Here is a 21,778-nt window from a genome sequence, read left to right on the forward strand (position 1 = left end):
GCTTACATATTAAACCAGTTTAAATTCTAGCCCTTTAGTTCTTTGCCTGACTCATTTACCATTTCAGACAATAAAGTTATTATTTTTTTCATGAGATTCTTATGCATTGCTTTCCTATATTTTGAATTTTAATCCAAGTTGTCAAATTGAATGGTGTAAGAGGGAACTAGCTAACTGGGCCTACTGGTGCAGGTCGGTAATCCCAGCTACTTGGGAGACTGAGACAGGAAACTCACAAGTTCAAGGCCTTCCTGGGCCACAGAGTGAATTCAAAGCCAGCCTGAGCCCCTTAGTAAGATACTCTTTCAAAATAAACACAGCAGGAGGCTAAGAGTATAGATCAGTGTTAGAATGCCTTCCAGGTTGCAGGAAATTCTAAGTTCAGTGGTTCAGGTCTCAGTACGCCCCTCACCAAAAATAGATAAATAGATAGATAGATAGATAGATAGATAGATAGATAGATAGATAGATAGATGATAGATAGATAGATATAGATAGATGATAGATAACAGCATTTAAACTGAGTATGACCTATTCAGACTGCAAACTACTATGAGTATTAGGCAACTTGGCTAAAAGCCAACTTCATAGTAATTATGTTAATATACCAAATAATGATGAATAAACAACTAGTGACATCTTGTGGCCTTTGGCAATATGTGAGATTTTAAAGCAACAAATACTTAATCTGACGGCCCGGCCCTGTGAGGAGATACATACATACTTCTAGGTTTAAAATTTTGAATATTTCTTGGTCTCCCCAAAATCAGACTATAAGGAAAATGCCTTTGAAGAAGCAATGGATAAGTATCTATAGATGATGAAGCATATCGTAATACATTAAGTGGCTATCACTGAATCATATGAACATCTCTGCATTAGATTATTATGGAATATGATGTGGGCATGTCTGTCTAACTATGACAGAATATCCCAAGACAACCAACTCTTAAGAAGAAAAGGTTTCTTTTAACTCATTGTTTCTGGAGTTTTAGTAGATAATGAGGCAGAATACCAGGGCATGATGCAATCTGAAGCAGTAAAGCCACTCACCTCACAGCATCTGGAAAGAAAAACGGACAGAGCAAGAAGAAGAGACCTGGCACAAAACATATGCTTCCAGGTCAAATCCCCAGTCACATCCTTCCTCTCACTAGGACCCCACCCCTCAGGGTTCCATCTCCTCTGCAGCCTTTGAGTAGACATTCAGGATACAAATGGGGGGAGCGTCCCTGACACTTAGGGACCATGTTAGACACACAGGATGCAGGGAGCATCCCTGACACTTAGGGACCATGTTAGACACACAGGATGCAGGGAGCATCCCTGACACTTAGGGACCATGTTAGATACACAGGATGCAGGGAGCATCCCTGACACTTAGGGACCATGTTAGACACACAGGATGCAGGGAGCATCCCTGACACTTAGGGACCATGTTAGACACACAGGATGCAGGGAGCATCCCTGACACTTAGGGACCATGTTAGACACACAGGATGCAGGGAGCATCCCTGACACTTAGGAACCATGTTAGACACACAGGATGCAGGGAGCATCCCTGACACTTAGGGACCATGTTAGATACACAGGATGCAGGGAGCATCCCTGACACTTAGGGACCATGTTAGACACACAGGATGCAGGGAGCATCCCTGACACTTAGGGACCATGTTAGACACACAGGATGCAGGGAGCATCCCTGACACTTAGGGACCATGTTAGACACACAGGATGCAGGGAGCATCCCTGACACTTAGGGACCATGTTAGACACACAGGATGCAGGGAGCATCCCTGACACTTAGGGACCATGTTAGATACACAGGATGCAGGGAGCATCCCTGACACTTAGGGACCATGTTAGATACACAGGATGCAGGGAGCATCCCTGACACTTAGGGACCATGTTAGACACACAGGATGCAGGGAACATCCCTGACACTTAGGGACCATGTTAGATACACAGGATGCAGGGAGCATCCCTGACACTTAGGGACCATGTTAGATACACAGGATGCAGGGAGCATCCCTGACACTTAGGGACCATGTTAGACACACAGGATGCAGGAAGCATTCCTGACACTTAGGGACCATGTTAGACACACAGGATGCGGGGAGCATGCTGACACTTAAGGCTTGTGTTGTTAGATACACGGGAAAGGGATGCTCACACTTCACTGGACATAGCTGAGTGCAAGCATGCATGTAACCATGGGTTCCCTGTAGATATTATGCAGGTATTGTAAGTTACACATATGCTGTAAGTCCTTCAGTCACTAACAGATTTTGAAATTGTCTTCTTAGGAATCCATATCACCTATAAGTGTCCTATTAAAGGGAATGATCCTTACAATTTCTGGAAATTTTTCTCTAAAGAGTTTGGTTGATCTTATGCCATGTCTTTGGGCGAAGTGCTTGCTTCCCAGCCAATTTGCACATGCGATTTAAATTTAATTGTATATTTATTCTTTAAGATCTTTAGAATTTTAGGATATTTTAAAAGATAATTAAAATGTGCTCTCAGAGCTTACTTGACATGAAGTTTAAATAAACTTTCTTCCTCGGCAAAAATTGCATTTTAAATTAAATTAAATTTTAATTTTAAAGTGTTAGAATATGAATTAAAGGAATAACCCCAATGCTAGACTTAAAGCTTTGGGGCATAATTTTAAAAATCTGTTCGTTCTTTACTGCTTGTGTCTGCATTTACTAAGAGCCCACTTTCTGAAAAGCACAGTATAGTTGGTTTCTTTTCACTCTTTGCTCTTTGGGGGCCCACCACACAGCTCCCAAATAAATACACAGAGACTTATTCTTACTTATGAATCCCTAGCCTTAGCTTGTCTTGTTTCTAGCCAACTTTTCTTAAATTATCCTGTCTACCTTTTGCCTCTGGGCTTTTCCCTTTCTTTGTTCTATGTATCTTTCTTTCCTTCCTACTCCATGACTGGCTGTGTGGCTGGGTGGTGGCCCCCGGCACCCTCCTCTCCTCCTTTTCTCACCCCTCCCTCTTCTCTCTACTGATTATTCTGTCTGCCTTGCAGCCCTGCCTAGCTATTGGCCACTCAGCTCTTATTAGACCAATATCAGGTGTTTGAGACAGGCAAAGTAACAGAGATTCACAGAGCTAAATGAATGCAACATAAAAGGATGCAACACATCTTTGCATCACTAAACAAATGTTCCACGGTGAAAACAAATGTAACACATCTTAAATTAACATTCCACAAGAGCACAGGCTTAATTCTGTCAGTGATGTCACGGTGTTATGTTGGGGAAGTAACGGTCGTCTGTCCTTCCATCATGTTGTCTTTGCTTCTTCCCATCTCTCCCGCTATTCTTCCGTCTCCAGAACACCTTTAATGCACCCCAACGAGAGATTTAGTATTACAGGGCCCCAAATCTTTCCATATTTTTGCAATAATTCCCTTCATATGCCTTTTATTACTGAGTGATGTACCCAATATGCTCAAATAATCAAGCATTCCAGACATCTTGAATCTGTAATTTAGACAGGAGACCTGGATACTCTCTGGCTAGGATGGAACCAGCTATCTTGAGTCTGAGATGTGCAAAGTTGGTCCTGTATAGAAAGCGCCCAACCTGTACCGCTGCCCTTCATTTTTGCTTCTGAGATATAGTCATGTGACATGAAGTTGAAATTTCTACGGTCAGTCTCACTTGGGCTCTCAGTCTTTACAGGCAAATACCTCGGTCCTTAGCCTCTGAGTTGTGCCTCTTTCCTTCCTTGCAGCCCCCGTGGCTCCAGACATCACCTCCGTGGAGTACTTCAATAGTCTGCTGTACATCAGTTGGACCTATGGGGATGACCACACTGACCTGTCCCATTCTAGAATGCTGCATTGGATGGTGGTTGCAGAAGGGAAGAAGAAAATTAAAAAGAGTGTATGTCTCTTTGGGTCCTGACATCGGGCATTTGAACAGTTGGTTGCATGACCACTCTTAAACTTACTTTTCAATCATTGGCAGGGAGCTGAAATTATTGCTGCTACTGATGTCACTTATAATTAAAGTAGTGATTTAAGAGCTGAGTGTATTGGTTACTGAGGAGGTGTAGGATGTGAAAAGGAGTTTAAGGTCATCTTCAACTATATAGCAAATTCAAGGCCATCCTAGGCTATGTGAGCCCCTTTTTAAAAAGAAACAATAAAGAGAGTTATAATTGGAACTTTTTCTTCAGAGTGCTAAACACTTTGAAAGAAACCACCACTGACATGCCAATATTCTCACCACTTATCCCTGAGTGCTTTTATAATATTGATTTCTTGTCTCCTGCTTTATTGAGATTTTTGACCATATATTAGTTAGGGTAAAGATAAACTATTGCAGCCAAAACAAACAAAAAGAGAGTGGATTAAATAAAAAAGGAGATGAAGGATTCCTTAGTCTCTCCTTGTGTTTCCCCATCCTCTGCTATGTGGAGTGTTCATTTACTCAGACGAGGCTTCACCTCCTCAACTCTAAGCACCCATGTGGCTTCCTTTTGCAATCCATTGGTCAGAATTGGATCACATGATCCTCCCCCTCAGCTTTGTGGAAGACAGATAGGAAGCCATGAGTGTACGGACATGACTAGGTTTCTCTGGAACCACATAGTAAATGTCTTTTCTAGAAGCTGTTGTGAATATGTGGATGACAACAGAGCAATGGCCATTCCAAATAAGGCAACACACTACAAAATTGTTTGAGTTTATACACATTGTGCACTTTACGACAGCTTGCATTCATGCAATCCAGTCAAGCAATAATAAGTTAATTGTAGGTTACACTGTAAACTCATGGGATAGGGACTATTTGATAGAGGCCTGTAGTTACAAGCTGTGGATTTGCTCTGTAGGGTGAGGTGCTGGTTCATTCCTTCCACACTGAAGTCACTCATCTTGGTGGTCTTACAGGTAACACGCAATGTCATGACTGCCATTCTAAGCCTGCCTCCAGGAGACATCTACAACCTCTCTGTCACAGCCTGCACTGAAAGAGGAAGCAACACCTCCATGCTCCGCCTTGTCAAGCTAGGTAGGAAGAGTGAAGGGCAGGAGTGAAGATGCTGTGTTGGGGGAAGCAGCATTATGGGTCTGGGTGAAGATGCTGTGTTGCAGGAAGCAGCATTGTGGGTCTGGATGAAGATGCTGTGTTGCAGGAAGCAGCATTATGGGTCAGGGTGAAGATGCTGTGTTAGGGGAAGCGGCATTTGCATATTCAGCATGAGCTCCTCAGCACACTGGAACCAAACATAAGAACAACTGATTCTCTCTATAAGAATAGAACCACATTATATGAGTTTGTGTGAGTGAAGTGTAAACCCAGCTGTGACATGGACCTTTGCCCTTCTTAGCAGCATTGGATGAGCCAAGTAGCCTTAGGGCTTTAGAAATAGAAGACCTCACTGGTTAACTAGGGTTAACTAGTTCAGTGCCTTCACCCGCTCCAACAGCATTCCTTTGCATAAACATATATTCCTTAGATTGAATAAAATACCTTGACTTCATTCAAGTTGGGATCATTCTAATAAAATCAACACAAGAGGAAAATAATTTATAACAGGGAACTCAGAGGGAAAGAGGCTCACTCTCATTAGCAAGGAGAAAACTACGTCAATTGGTTACTATACTACAATAGTATAGGCTCCTTGCCACTATATTCGGACACAGCTATTTCCTCTATTGGAATTGCTTAATGACTATGCATAGCAAACATGACTAAGTTTGAGCTTAAAAAATCAAAAGATCAGTAGTAGTCCATACAAGGAATATAAACGATATGAAGAGGGTCTGGAGAAATGGCTCCAGGGTTAAGAGTGCTCACTACTTGGTGAGAGAGCTTATATCTCAGTCCCCCACACCACACAGCTCACAAACAGCTACAGCTGCAGCTCCAAGGGATCCATCGCCTGTTCTGACAGCTGTGGACACCTACTTCCTACTTGCATGCACACACACACACACACACACACACACCTGCACAAACACGCACTCACACACACAAAGATACAAAAAAAATCTTTAAAAATTTTTTTAAATAAGTAATTTTTAAAAATTAAAATGTTAAAAATCAAGGAGAGGAATCATTCTTAACATTAATTAATTCCTGATCAATGTCTGAGCAAGCACACGAATATTGCCTAATAAAGCTGCAGTTACAGTGAGTGATATAAAACTAGAGGTGTTCACATGTAGTGAGACCCCAAGGAAGATTACCTCAGGTGAGGAGAGAGCAGACCAAGGAAGAGAGCGTGGAAGCTGGCTCTAGTTCCGGTAACCTTTTACATTTATGAATTGGAGGAGAGGGGCCCTAAGCCTCTGAATACAAAGAAATGATAGCATAGGTATGCCAACTAGCTAACTTGTTCATTACATACTAAATGCACTGTACACCTTTTGCCTAACACAGCATCCAATTAGTACGTGCAATCGTGAGTCATTGAAAATAGTCTACCATGTATCAAGGATGCGTATGTATGTATGTATGTATGTATGTATGTATATGGAGTTTGGGACATGTCACTCCATCACTGGCCACAGGTGACAGAGGGTGAGCTGGCAGAGTTGTTTGAGAGACTTCTCGGGCATCATTACTATAAATGTAGGCACTTATAAGCAGACACATGCTGAAGGCTGATTCCTCACATGAGTTTCAAGCCATTTCTGTTAATTCTTATGCTCCTATCTATAACTATAAGTGAAAAGAGTCACACTGACAGAGCTCATTAGAAGAAACTCACACAGACACACCTCACTAGAAGAGGCTCACACAGACATACCTCACTAGAAGAGGCTCACACAGACACACCTCACTAGGAGAGGCTCACACAGACACACCTCACTAGAAGAAACTCACACAGACACACCTCACTAGAAGAGGCTCACACAGACATACCTCACTAGAAGAGGCTCACACAGACACACCTCACTAGGAGAGGCTCACACAGACACACCTCACTAGAAGAGGCTCACACAGACACATCTCACTAGAAGAGGCTCACACAGACACACCTCACTAGGAGAGGCTCACACAGACACACCTCACTAGGACAGGCTCACACAGACACATCTCACTAGAAGAGGCTCACACAGACACATCTCACTAGGAGAGGCTCACACAGACACGCCTCACTAGGAGAGGCTCACACAGACACACCTCACTAGAAGAAGCTCACACAGACACACCTCACTAGGAGAGGCTCACACAGACACGCCTCACTAGGAGAGGCTCACACAGACACATCTCACTAGGAGAGGCTCACACAGACACATGTCACTAGAAGAGGCTCATACAGACATCTTGCTAGAAGCATAAGCACTCTGGAGTCATATTGTTATCGGGGAGGAACTTTTAGAAATGCTTAGGAAATCACAAGCAAGGGGCTGAGGAGCTGGCTCAGCAGACAAGTGCTGACTGCCAATCTGACATGGAGTTTGATCCCTGGGACCCATGTGGTGACTCCTGCAAGTTGTCCTCTGACTTTTACTTGTGTGCTGTGGCATCGTGTTCCCACTATCCCCCAACAAAGAAAGACATACAAAAAAAATATTTTTTTTAAAGAAAAGAGAATCTCAAACAAAATATAATATTCTTCAGCGTACCCAGGAAGTGCACCTCACTTCACCTCCATGTCTTAAAACGTCTCTGATTCTTATCTGCGTGGTAAAAGCCAAACAAATCCTTACGCAAACGCTGATGCTACAAGCAGAAATGTTGAGTAATTTTAAAGTTGTACCTTAATTCCATGTCTGCCCCAAAATCATTATTTATGGCAACATTTAAAAATTAATTTACTTAATCCCTTGAAAACTGTTTAAAACCATGAAATAGAAAAGCATGTACAATTTCTATTCTAGTTTGTTCTGGTGTCGTATTAGAAAGTCATGAGGGGCTGACTGGATGGTTCAATGGGTAAAGCACCTGTGCCAGGTATGATGACCTGAGTTGTGTCTTTAGGAGCCACATAATGGAAGGAAAGAACCGACTCCCTAAAACTGTCCCCTGACCTCCACGAGTGTGGTGGTACATAGCATATGTGTATGCACACACGTGCACGCACACACACCGAGAGAGAGAGAGAGAGAGAGAGAGAGAGAGAGAGAGAGAGAGAGGATAAATAAATACTTTTTTTTAATTTAAAGAGAAGCATGTACGACAGGACACAATTCCATCATTTAATTCCTTTTGTTGTGGCCATGGAAAATATTTTTTGCGAATTTCAAAACACCCTCCAGGGGGCAGTACTGCTCCTGTTGAGAATCCAGGTAGCATGAGTTTCAGATACTGCAGATAACCCACACTTCCCAGCAGCTACACATGAGTTGTAAGAATGAAGAAGGCACCAACTCCCAGCATGCATTTCTTTTCATTGAAAAACAAGTCACTTTCCTATGATTCTAGCTATGGCGTGATATCGTTCACGAGCTGAAAGGTCTGCTCAAAAGCAACTTGCGGGGAACTTTAGTGACAGACATGAAGGTTGTGTCATGGCCCCAGTACCTCACTTTCCCCAACCCAGGGACGACTTGTGGAGCTGTCAGTGTTTCCTGGGTCCTAACTGTCATTGGGTTTTCCACTCACCCTTAAAATGAAAAGTCAGAAGTAGATGTACCACAGAAGATTTTTCAATGGGCTTATTGCTTGTTTGTTTCCCATTTTATGGGATATCTCTGTTTGATGGTATAGACTGTCCAAATGAGGGTGTCAGATGCCCTGGGCCTGGAGTTACAGACAATTATGAGCCCTCAAGTGGGTGCTAGGAATTGAACCTGGGTCCTCTGGAAGAGAAACAAGTGGTTTTAACTGCTGAGTCATCCCTCCAACCCACATACGTAGTTTTGAGCCTCCATATTTCCCTGATAGAACTATCTAAACATGGTGGGAAAGTTCATTTGTACATTTCAAGATGAAAAGTGAGATTCCAGAGAAATCATTTCCAGGGCATCCTACCCTTCAAAGTTGACAAACTTTCTTTTCTGTGTGTGGATATCAGCCAGAGTTCTGCCTCCATCTTGCTCTTGTCTGAAAGCAAGATGAGCCATATATAACACATGTCTCTTTATGGGCAAGTAACTAAGTAATCCAACTTGTCATCTCTTTGTGAAGATGGCTGGATTTTAGTAACCATGTTAGTGTGGTTGTAAACTCCTTCAGGTTTTTTGTTTTGTTTTTTTAATGCTTGGCTGGTCAATAGACATTTTCAAATGAAAATGGGACTGTGGATCTCAAAGTTATATAGTAATCTAGTTAATATTTAACCAAAGGAAGTTGCACATTTCAGGAGAATGAAAGAACATTTCACTTTACTCATAACCCAATTAAAGACACTGGCATGGCAGGGAGTGGGGGGTGGCTGTTGTTTCCTGACACTTTGATTCAGGTCATTCTGTGTTTCTTGATCACATTCGTCTTAACACTTGCAGACGTTGTACTGATTCTACTTTGTGGGAAATACAGCTTTGACAAACAGGTGTTCCCAGAGTTTGCTCAAATCAGAAAATTACTATTAAGCTTTGGAGCGAAATGGGTTAGACTCGCCTGGAGTTCACTTTTCTGTGATTGGGGCCTCTATTGTCTGATGCCATGCTGGGTAAAGTCAACTCATGTGAAAGTCAATCAGTCAGTGAGTCTAATATAATAGATGCTCACCATGATGACATATGATATGAACAGATATCAAGTCTTTGGCATTTTTTTTTTTTTTGCAAAAATTTACCCAACATTTCTGATTGTCACATCAACCACACTCCCAAAAAGTTTTGCCTCAACAATGGTCCTGTTTGTGCTGTGTCGTGCCAATCATTTCCTTAACTATTTTAGGTTCCCCATAGATTCATGAATGTACTTGACACTTGGGCCAACTTTGAAAGGATACATTTGTATGAATCCATTTTTCATACCTTATAAAAGAGGCCATGATGGAAATTCTCAAACATACTTAGATCTCATACATGTAAGCGTGGACCCCAAGGGGCTACTTTGATTTCTGCCCAGCAGTTTATACTGTAGGGAAGGAAGGGACCCTAATAAATACTTCAGAAAACATGAACACATGGCTCTGAGGGGGTGGAGGGACACTGTGGTGACAGATTTCTGTGACAAAGCTATGGGAGCTGAGGTCTGAGTGACAGAAAAACCACAACATGGCTGGGGAACCATGCTGGACAGAGGGAGGAGGCAGAAGCTAAGCTGAGGGCATTCAAGGTTTGGAGGTGAGAAGTCCTTATGAGAACTGACAGTTAACATAATGACTCTGGTAATTTGAGGACAAACTAGGGTTGGAGGACTGGAGAGGGGGCCCAGTGGTTAAGAATGTTTGCTCCTCAGTTGTGAGGACCAGAGTGCAGATCCCGCAACCATGTAACAAGGCCAGCATGCCCACACCTGCAACCCTCATGTTGACCCCACTGTGCAAGAATAAGACCTCTACCATTGAGCCAAATTTGAAGCAAGCTTTAATTAAATGCTGGCCAGGATAATGGGCTCTGACCAGGTCCATTCTGGGGTTCTCAGAAAATGGCAACGAGTCACATTTTGCAGTATTTCCTGTGTGTGTACCACCTGCCTACATGTGATTGAGCATGTCCAGTGTGGGTGGGTCAAATAAACTTGTTTAGGGGAGCAAAAAAACATGTGACTTGTTATCTTACCTAAACAACAGCCCTCAGCACCTCAGGAAGTATCTGTCCTTGGGCAAGGAGCTGACAGGTTACAGGCATTTCTGTTTCATGGATCTCTTACGCACAGTCATTAAAACGTACACCATAACTTGGGCTCCCTACTAGCACCAAGAGAAATAGAGACAGGTAGATCAGAGAGGGATTTTCTGGCTTCAGCTTAGTTTAGAAGAAGAAAGCCCTAGTTCAAGAAGACATCCTGCCTCAGAAGAATAGACAGAGAGAGATGGAAAACAGTCTTCACAGTCTTCTGGTCCCATCTATGAACACACACACACACATACACACACACACACACACACACACACACACACACACGCTCTCCCCCTCTCTCTCTCTCTGTGTGTGTGTGTGTGTGTGTGTGTGTGTGTGAAACACACACACAAGCACATGTACACCCACAGCAGAATTTGAAAAGAGAGTCAATGAATTACTTAAAGAGGTTAGGTGTCCTGAAATGAGAAAGATCATAGTGATTTAGTTAAATTCCATGAAAAAAATTAACTTACTTTAGTTAAGATAATTGGAAGGGATTCAAGAGTTATTTTGGTGTTTGAGGCTCCAGAACTTTCCTTTGGGACAAATATAGAAAGTGAGAGAAGGAAAAATTAAAAAGTGATGCCTCGGCTTGGCTCTTGAGCAACTGTTTCATGGTTGTGCAACTCAGTGAGACCCAGAGACAAGCAGAGGCTGTGAAAGGGTAAATGCTTGAGAGAGAGGGAGAGAGAGAGAGAGAGAGAGAGAGAGAGAGAGGGAGAGAGAGAGAGAGAGAGAGAGAGAGATGAAAACTATAGAAAACTAAAGTGAAGAGATGACCGATTGGTATCCAGAGATCACAGGTCACAGGGGACTTCTGCTTTGGGATGTCTGGATGGGTTAGAGACCCCCGTACTAATTAGAGACAGAAGTAAGAAGCCCTGGGTGTGGCCCACATTTCAGCACCCAGAAACTGAACGGAGAGAAGATTCTGGGAAGAGAGGGTGGGATGGAGCAGCCAATGAAGGAAGAAGAAACCCAACTCCACCCTCATAAACCACTCTTGTGAAGTTCTGCTTTCCGGCTCACACACGTGCAAGACGCCAGGGAAGAGAAAGCCCCAAGCTTGACTGACAGAAGAGTCAGCACATAGCAGCATGGAGTTCCCCTGTGAGCAAGCTGGAGCCAAGAGACGTGCTCACCTCACACAGCACCCAGCCAGGAGCTGGGGACACGAGCCTGGGCCCTGTACACATCTGCTTCTTAGGTTTTACTGGATTGTGGAATATTTTTTTCTAAAGCCTTCATTCTTTTGGCAGCCACATCACAGACACAGGAGGAACACACACACTCACACACACACTCACACTCACACATGCGCGCGCGCGCACACACACACACAGCTTCGAAGAGTGCTTTCTTTTGCATATTTTGCTACCATCAACTTGAGCATCAGGTTTCTTCAACTCAGCCTCTGCTGCTTCTGTGGGAGACACTTTGTCAAAGTTGAGAATAAGACCTATTCTACTGGGGGGGGGAACCTTAATTATAATACATATGGAATAAACTCTCAATTTGTATTTTTATACATGAAGAAAATTCTAGAAAACTCTTCACACTGACTCTGAAGATTGAAATGGATTCCCCCCCCCCACATCAGTCATAGAGATGCTTTTTTACAGTGCTGCTACTAAATCCTCTTACTACCAATGCCACAAGCGTAAAACTCAGCAAATTTAAATAAAACACAGACAGTGGGAGGCCCATCTGCACTTTTGGATACAATGGGACCTCATAAATACTGTTCAGTGGACAGTTACATCAGTGAGTGACATTAAAATAAGCAGTGGACAGTTACATCAATGAGTGACATTAAAATAAGCATCAATGGGACACCCTGCTGTCACATGCCTGTATTCCCCACATTTGAGAGGCTGAGGCAGGGGGACTCATGAGTACAAGGGCAGTCTAGGCACATAGAGATTCCCAGGATGGAATAGTCTATCTGTTGCTCCCCTGCCTGGCTGCCAGCTCTGTGTCTGGAGACCATGACCATTCCCCAAAGAGGCAATAGCTAGATGCTCTCATGATCTGTATAAATGAAACAGTACCTCACCTCACTGTCTCCCATCCTGTCTGAGTTCTGTACATAGTACTTTCTTTCTGAGACAAGGTCTCATTCACCCAAGAACTTACTGATTCCAGGGAGCTCCAGGTATCTGCTGCATCCATCTCCTCGATGCTAGAGTGACAGGCCACCATTCCTGGCTTTGTGTAGGTGTTGGGGATCTGAACCCAGGTCCTGGTGCTTGAGTGGCAACCAATTTACCAATCTACTTCTTCTTATCTGTTTGTATTCTGTTGGGTTGGTTTTTAAGACATTTCAAATATAACCTAGACCGGCCTCAAACTCACTGTGTAAGTGAGGCTGCCCTTGAACTTCAGATCGTTCTGCTTCTGCAACACAAGTGCTAGAAACCGGGTACACACTGCTATGGGTGCTTTTGGATTATGTATTCTTAGAAGAGGAAAAGGGAAAACCCAGCTTTATCCAGTTGCTGTCCCCACCACACACACTTGCTCCCAAGGACCCGATTTTCAGCTGGCACAAATCTCTGCAGGCCTCAAACCTGAACCTCAGGCTCTCTGCAGTGAAGGGTGTGAGATGCTGACCTCTGACACCTGAGGTTCATCTGTGTCTTTTCTTAAGAAGGGAAGTGAGACAGAGCCCTGCCTGGAGGAATGGGTGCCAGTGAAAAGGAGACCCTGACACATACTGCGCCTTTCGCTTGTCCAAAGTTGACTCAGCTCTCCTCACCCGTAGCTCTCTCGCCCAAACGTGTCACTTTCTCACTAAATAATAATAATAATAATAATAATAATAATAATAATAATAATAATAACTTTCTAGTTAGACTCAGGCTACCTGCAATGATTCCTATTTTTTAAAATACCATAATTACGGTATTCTACAAAGGAAGTCCAAACCTGACCAGAAAGATCTGAAAGGGATCAACAGTTTCACAGGACATTCGAGCTCTGTGAAAATCCAGGACTAGGGACCAGATTCAGGAGAGTGGGGGAAGAAGTATAGAGAAAGCCAACTAACAGCACGGGAAGGTCTGCTATGGAGATCCAGGGATCCGGCTGTCTGTAAGGGAGGTAAAGATGGGAAAAAACACTGCCAGCTCCACCCAGAGAGGGAGGGTCCAGCATGTCCAGGCAAGCGATGCCCAAGGTATCTGCCAGCAGACAACCAGGTCCCTGCCTCAGACCGGGAGTGCAACCCAGCAGTTTACATCCTGGAGGATCTAGAAAGAAAGACTAAAATGCCACGACTCAGCATCCATAATCGAGTGGCATGAGCAGAGAAGAAGAAATTTGGAAGTGGAAAATAGGTGTGTAGAAAAGCTACCAGAACAGAGAGGACCAAGCCAGCCGAGCCTGTGACTCGGTTACTAGAAAGGAACAGAAAGTGACCCAGACAGCACGGTGTGGGGCCTTTGGCTAATGGATTCATTTATTGACCAAGTTTAAAAAAAAAGCCTATGATAAAACTTCTATCTCTAATATGTTATTAAGTATCTGGTTCCCTTCCATCATCTGTTTCAAAAAAATGTTAACTTTTTAGTCTTAACTCTCTTAATTTTCAGTAAAGATTGAAGAATCCAATCTTCTGACCCAAAAGGAGAATCTGAAGAAAGGAAGATAGGTTGAGGCTACGGCCCAAACTTCATCTCACTAGGGGGGAGAGCCCCCTTCCCATCTTCCCCTTCTTCATTTCCCCCTTTCTGTGTCTCACCCAAGAAGTTATGTGTTGTCAGGACAATGCTAACTCCAGGGTGGATGACACAGAAACTATTAATAGACTCTGGTTATAAAGCTGAAGTAGAAAAGAGAAGTGTCCAAAAGGAGAAGTTGGAAATAGAGTGGGGATGGACAGAAAGCATTCTGCGGGTGGATGTAGATGACAGCTTGTGGATGGGCTCATTACTCTAAGGCAATATAAAACCCATTTATAGCTATAAAATTTCATTTCTTAAAAACATTTGCTCTTCCCTCAGAACCAGCCCCTCCGAAGTCACTCTTTGCAGTGAACAAAACACAGACGTCGGTGACCCTGCTGTGGGTGGAAGAGGGCATTGCTGATTTCTTCGAAGTCCTCTGTCAACAGCTCGGCTCCAGCCATGATGCCAAACTCCAGGTACTGATTGCATTGACTTTCCTTCTGAGTTACATTTTTTTTATCCAGACAGGATTTCTCTGTGCATCAGTTCTGACTGTCCTAGAACTAGCTCTGTAGACCAGACTCACAGAGATCTGCCTGGCTCTGCCTCCCAAGTGTGGAATTAAAGGCGTGTGCCACCACAGTCCAGCCTGATTTACTTTTGAACTGCAAGAAGTGGAAACTGTCTGCTTGCTCATTTGGGCTTTGTACATAGAAGTTCGCAGTAATTGTGGGATATCCTCATGAGGAGCTTGACACTACAGTATACTTCAACAGGAAACAGTTTCCCTGTGTTTGAAGGGTATTCTAGAGAACCCAAATAGCAGAATCAACACTTGCCTTCAATTGTTTTTCTTCCTTTTAATTATTTGCAAATCTTTTTATTAATTTTTAAATTTATTTTAAACTTAAAAAGACACTACAAATAAAAGACTTCGTTTCAGGTATTGTGCAAGTGCAGAAATAAGTACAACGTAACTTCCCCAGCAAAGAGTCATATTACTGAAATAATTCAAAAGACAAAAATTTGAGAGATGGTTATCGTTAAAGCCTTGGCATCAGAGAGCAGAAATGATAAACTGCCTTGTTGTTCTCCAGGTCATGGTGAAGGGCAGGAGAAGTGGATCCTCAGCTCTGACAGTAGCCAAGTCACAAAAGAAAAACAGAGAGAGAGAGAGAGAGAGAGAGAGAGAGAGAGAGAGACTTTACAGCCGAAGGAGGGAAGAAAGGGAGTTCATACACGGCAGGGGGGAGAATAATTTTTCCAGCATGAATAATTGATGCTCTTTCAATAAGTGGAGGCCTTGTGCCTGAGAGGGGAGGACAGGAAGGGCCGGGAGAGCAAACCTTTTCAGACTGATTGCTGAGATAATATGCTTTGATTTCCCTTCCCCTTTGATAGGTGCATCTACAAACGCATCCCTTTTGATCTGTGCTGACAGGCTGAGTCCCGTCTCAGTTCTAAGAACGCTTTTGGAAAATAACTGTCCGGCCATGGATGGATTGTTCTCCTCTGTAACTGTAGTGATGTCTTCCATTAGAAACACGATGGCTGGTCAGATACCTGCTGCAATTTAGTCCTGTCAGCAAAAGTCTGTCTTCCCTTGCTGTAATCTCTTTGCGGACAAGGTGGTGGTTGGGGTGGGAAATTAGTACCATTGGGTGCTATCTTGTTAGCCGGGAGTGTTTCGGGACCTCCTTTTAAAAAGAGTGTCATGCTGGTTCGTTGTTTAAATTGTGTAATGCATGTGTCACTGTCTGGCCATGGATCCACCAAACGAGCAATTTACTTTTGTTAAAAATGAGATAATTTTGCTTCCGAGCACCATCTCTCACCATGCTTCCGGCGTGTGCAATGAAAACAAAGCATGCGGACAAACAGTTTGGGTTCTTAGTATACAGAGAACCACTAAAGGTAAAAGAGATTAAGAGCAACACCCCTAAGCAAACACATAGGGAACTAAGAACAAAGGATCCTTCAACAAAGGAAAAAGTGACGACCTCCTTCATGATAAGAACTGCAGGTTAAACTACTAGACGCAATGGTCATTGGAAAAGCCTACAGACAAATATGCCACATTAGAGAGAATGCAGGGCAACAGGCCTCACCACGCAGCAGTGGTGAGTGGGTAAGCTGGCCTGTGAGGGATGGATTCTCAATAGTTTTCAGTATTAGAAAGGCATGGTTTGTGACTGAGTATCAAGTGCTGGAAATGTATTACATATATGTATATACCTTCACATGTACTGTATGTGTGTATGTGTGTGTGCATGCACATGCCACACATTGGCATCCATACATAGTGTTTTAGTTTAGCTGTGATAAAATACCCCAAGAAAAGCAACTTGCAAGAGAAGGGGTCTCTTCCAGCCCGTACTTTCGGGGTACCGTAGTTCATGGTGGGGAAGTCCTGGCAGAAGCTTGAGGCAGATGGCACATTGTGTCAGCAATCCAGAAGCAAAGAGCCATGGTGTCTTTGTTAAGATAGCTTCTTCCTCTAAATGCAGTCCAGGATCCAGGCTCAGAGAATGGGGCTACCCTCCTTGGGGTGTGTCTTCTCACTTCAATTAGCCTAACCACAGTAACCTCTCCTGGACACACCCAAAGGCTGACCTAATGTAAACAATCCCTCATCTCATAGGAGACTCTTGGTTCTGTCAAGAAGATGATCAGTATTAACCATCACACATATATAAATGCACTAAGTGAGTACACATATACATATGTTCCTATGTTTGCAAGATGCTGTTTACTTAGCATTTCTTCAATGGCACACAAAGAAATCAACAAACCACTTGAACCTTCACCAATTGGAGGCTGGTGAGGTCACATAAGAACTTCTGTTGACTTGTGTGCATTCCTTAAAAACAGTAGAAGACAAGCTGGAGCGATGGCTTTGGGGTTAAGAACACCTTGCAGAGAACTGAGGTCTGGGTCCCAGAACCTACAGGATTGCTCACCACCATCAGCAACTCCAGTTCTGGGTGGCACGGTCCCCTCTCCAGGACTGCATGTGTGTGGAACTCATAAATACAGGAAGACAAACATTCATACACCTAGTTTTTAAATCTTTTAATTTAAAAAGCATAAACCAGCATAATACAAACTTAGAGTAAGCATACCAAACAATACTGATGACTCAAGAGAAATTAAGCAGAGTGGTGTGTAAAGTGAGTCATCACTCATGACTGTCAACATGGCCTCTATATTCATACCTCAATCAAATACATACAAGGAGGAAAATGCCCAGTAACGCTGGCTGCTTCCACAGAATGATGGTGTGGAAGGTAATAGAGAAAGAAGGAAAGATTTCGCACTATTAACCTTTTCCATCTTGCAATTGCTTTTACTCCACACACAACCTCCTCGGTATGGAAAATAGTTTTAAAAACAAAATGAATGAGGGCAGCACGAAATGAATTTCATTTTCTTCCCCTCCAGGAACCGGTAGCTGTTTCCTCCCATGTCGTAACCATCTCCAGCCTCCTTCCGGCCACCGCCTACAACTGCAGTGTCACCAGCTTCAGCCACAACAGTCCCAGTGTCCCTACATTCATAGCTGTCTCCACAATGGGTAATTATACAGATTAAGGCAATCGGTCTTTGGAAGTTCCTACATTTTCTGTAATGTTTGCTTTTAAATATACACAGTCTGCCTTTTGATGGAACCAGCCTTCTACTGAAAATGTCCCAAGCTACAGGTGCAGGGAGCCCTTGACTCCAATCCTGAAGATCCTGTGACTTAGAAAAACACGTATACTGTCTCGAAATCTTTTTTTAACCTGTAAATGTAGAATAACAGAATATGAACTTTAGATTTTGGTTACTTGAGTTCATTCTGTTTTATATTAAGGAGTATGACTGCTTTGCCTGCATGGATGTCAATGCACCGTGTACATGCCTGGTTTCCCCAGAAGTCAGAAGAGGGTGTCAGACCCCCTGGAACCGGAGACAGAGGTGGTTGTGAGCCAACATGTGGGTTCTGGGAACCAAACCCATGTTCTCTGAAAAAGCAGCCAGTGATTTTAACTGCTGAGCCATCTCTCCAGCTCCTCTTTAAGTTATTTTGAAAATTAGAAGTAAAAATACAGAAAGCCTAGTGTTTGCTGTAAAAAAGGCTAGCAGAATCAGCAAGGCCACCATCCTTGGAATTCACAAGAGTGGTACACACACTCCTGCGCTGCTCATTCTCATCTGTGCTGGCTCTTGGCTGGCCCTGGCCAAAGAGTAGTTACAATTCCTGCTGAAAATCAAAGCAAGATCGCTGCTAGTAGGAAAAGTAGTCAAAGTCTGGGATAATGCTGGTCTCCTTGTTCTTTTCCTGCATTGTAGTGTGTGCGTTGTCCTCGGTAGGAGCTATTGACCATCAGGGAAGACCCTCTGAAGATAGCCATGCATAAGAGCACACTGTCCCTTTAATGGATTGCTTCCGTGTCTGCCACACTAGCCATGCATTTAGCTGACGAGGGCAGGCATGAATAGTGGGCTGTTGCTTCGTTTTGTTCTTAAGTCTTGGCTATGAACTTTTTATTTGTTGGAAGAAGATATGAAAGCCAACATGGGCAGTGTTTTAATGCTGTTTCATCTTACGTCTCACAATACTTTTCCTCCTGGGTCTTTGAGTTTTTTTTTTTTTTTTTTTTTTTTTTTTTGTGTGTGTGTGTGTGTGTGTGTGTGTGTATGTGTGTTTGTTTTGCATTGTTTTTGTTTCTGAAGAGCAAAGTTGATACATGCCCTCTCTACATAGTCCTGGCTGGACTGGAACTCATAGAAATCCTCCTGCCTCACTAATTTCTCCAAAATCTGGACTTACAGTCAAATGGCATCATGTCTGACTTCTGTGACTCTTTGAAAAATGTACTTTAATGTCTATTAATTCTTGTCCTTTCCTTGGGGACCTAGAACAACAGGTGAATTTTTTTTTTTCAATTTAGTTACAAGAGAAAACAAATAAGCTTAGGGAAGCAAATGGAGTGACTTCCCAAATAGTGTTGACTAGCTTGCTCTTCTTTCTTCTTGGCACTCAGCCACAAACCCAAGCAGAGGTAGCAAGCAGAAAGTACTGAAGGCACTGAAGTTTGCTTCTGTGTGGTTGTGAGGTGGTTGTCATGTCGTTCAGGCTGGCCTCAAACTCACCATACGGTCCAAGCTGCCCTCAAAGCTCTAACCCTTCTAAGTCCTGCGATATAGGGTGTACCACCATGCCCACCGCTTCTCTCGTTTCCTGACCTGCAAAGGATGGCATGCATCTCCCCTGGCTCATCGTAAAGACATTTATAAAGACACGGAGCCTGTTTCCTTATCCCTGGTGTCCTGTTCATATGTGATGAACAGACCATTCATCGGAGAACGCACAGAGAACAACCCGACTCTTAAGGACTCTCGGACTTATTAATAGATTTAATCTCTGCATCTGCGCAGATGGGAAACCTCTGAGCATATGGTTACAGATCGTCAGAATGCCTGCTTCTGGTAACTTGTAAAATGCTGTCGCAGATGGCAGCTCGCAAATGCCTTGCTCCCATACATTATTATCTGAGAGAAAACTGTACAGCTGTGCTTCCCGGCTTTAAGTCGTGGGCATAAAATAAGAACGTGCCACCTTTGAAGCTCTTGGAATATTAAACAATTGTAATGCGTGGTAATGATTTTTAATTTTCAAATAGTTGCAAGCCGAAGCGTTGATACTTTTCACACTTGCAGCTTTTCTTGCTAACTGCATCCTGCATGCTGGAGGCCTAGGAAACAGACTCAGGTCTCCATATACCTAAGGACCATCTCCAGCCCCCCAGAGCTCTACTACAAGACAAGGTGATGGTTGCTTTGAACAAACATGGTTGTTGCCATTATCATCTCCATTATAAAGTCAGCATTCCTAAGGATAGATGAAAGTCCATAAATGCCTCTGCCAGTCTCCATGTCCTGTCACCCATAGCAATCTGTGGCTTCTCTCTTTAGTTACAGAGATGAACCCTAACGTGGTAGTGATCTCCGTGCTGGCCATCCTCAGCACCCTTTTAATTGGGCTGCTCTTAGTGACCCTCATCATCCTCAGAAAGAAGCACCTGCAGATGGCTAGGTAAGGGAAGTGCACTTGCTCCTCTGTGTGTGTGTGTGTGTGTGTGTGTGTGTGTGTGTGTGTGCGTGTGCGCATGCACGTGTGTGTGTGTGTGTGTGTGTGTGTGTCTGTGTGTGATGTTGTTGATGGAAGCCAGGGTCTGGTGCATTCTAGGCAAGCACTGTACCACTAGGATAAATATCAAGTCCTTTTCTTTAGACACATTCTCCACTATGTTCTTCATATTGCCAGAACAATCTATCACTTCTCTGAAGACATTGCTGCTCGTTTAGTAACAATTACATTTGAGAAATTTAGTTCAAATACGCAGTTTTACACTAACAATGGCTGAATTGCAAACCAATATCTTCTTAAGTTTGCTTTCTCTTCATGATTTAAGCAATGACTTGTATGGTATATTAAAAATAAATCAGGGGTAGTAACACATGCCTTTAATCCTGCCCTCTGAAGGTAAAGGCAGGCTGATCTCTGTGAATTTGAGCTCAGTCTTGTCTACATAATGGGTTTCAGGCCACGAAGGAGCATGTAGTGAGACTGTCCACACAAAGAGAGGGAGGGAGGGAGGGAGGGAGGGAGGGAGGGAGGGAGAAAGGGAGGAAGGGAGGGAGGAAGGAAAGAAGGAAGAAAGGAAGGACAAAGGAAGGGAGGGAGGGAGGGAGGGAGGAAGGGAGGGAGGGAGGGAGGGAGGAAGGACAAAGGAAGGGAGGGAGGGAGGGAGGGAGGGAGGGAGAAAGGGAGGAAGGGAGGGAGGGAGGGAGGAAGGAAAGAAGGAAGAAAGGAAGGACAAAGGAAGGGAGGGAGGGAGGGAGGGAGGGAGGAAGGGAGGGAGGAAGGGAGGGAGGGAGGAAGGGAGGGAGGGAGGGAGGGAGGAAGGAAGGACAAAGGAAGGGAGGGAGGGAGGAAGGGAGGGAGGGAGGGAGGGAGGAAGGAAGGACAAAGGAAGGGAGGGAGGGAGGGAGGAAAGAAGGAAGAAAGGAAGGACGAAGGAAGGGAGGGAGGGAGGAAGGGAGGGAGGAAGGACGAAGGAAGGGAGGGAGGGAGGGAGGGAGGGAGGAAGGCAGACAGAGAGAGGAAGGAAGGAACGAACAAACGAAGGAAAAAAGAAAGAGGAGAGAGGGAGGGAGGGAAGGAAAGAAGGAAGGGAACAAAGGAAGGAAGGAAGGAAGAAAACAAACAAGCATCAAGTCCAACAGGAGTTTACAACCCAGCTAGCAACATGCACAGGAAGATATCTTTTCAAATAAACTGACTCAAGCTAATTACAAGGATAAAAATGGAATGTCACGATAGACAACAATGGCCTCCAGCGTATGA

At 43.7% G+C, this 21,778-nt stretch overlaps 1 protein-coding gene across 1 annotated transcript in view; it reads left to right on the forward strand.

The window, feature by feature from the left end:
• Ptpro (protein tyrosine phosphatase receptor type O) overlaps positions 1 to 21,778 on the forward strand; it is a 195,893-nt gene that overhangs the window by 134,919 nt on the left and 39,196 nt on the right. Inside the window, exons 11-15 of the mRNA XM_051173061.1 lie at positions 3,757 to 3,908; positions 4,919 to 5,039; positions 14,722 to 14,861; positions 17,827 to 17,959; positions 20,344 to 20,464. Of these exons, the coding sequence (XP_051029018.1) occupies positions 3,757 to 3,908; positions 4,919 to 5,039; positions 14,722 to 14,861; positions 17,827 to 17,959; positions 20,344 to 20,464 (667 nt within the window). The remainder of the gene's footprint in view (positions 1 to 3,756; positions 3,909 to 4,918; positions 5,040 to 14,721; positions 14,862 to 17,826; positions 17,960 to 20,343; positions 20,465 to 21,778) is intronic.

This window comes from Phodopus roborovskii, unplaced genomic scaffold (genome assembly GCF_943737965.1).
Source record: "Phodopus roborovskii unplaced genomic scaffold, PHOROB, whole genome shotgun sequence".
In the NCBI taxonomy this organism is placed as follows: domain Eukaryota; kingdom Metazoa; phylum Chordata; class Mammalia; order Rodentia; family Cricetidae; genus Phodopus; species Phodopus roborovskii.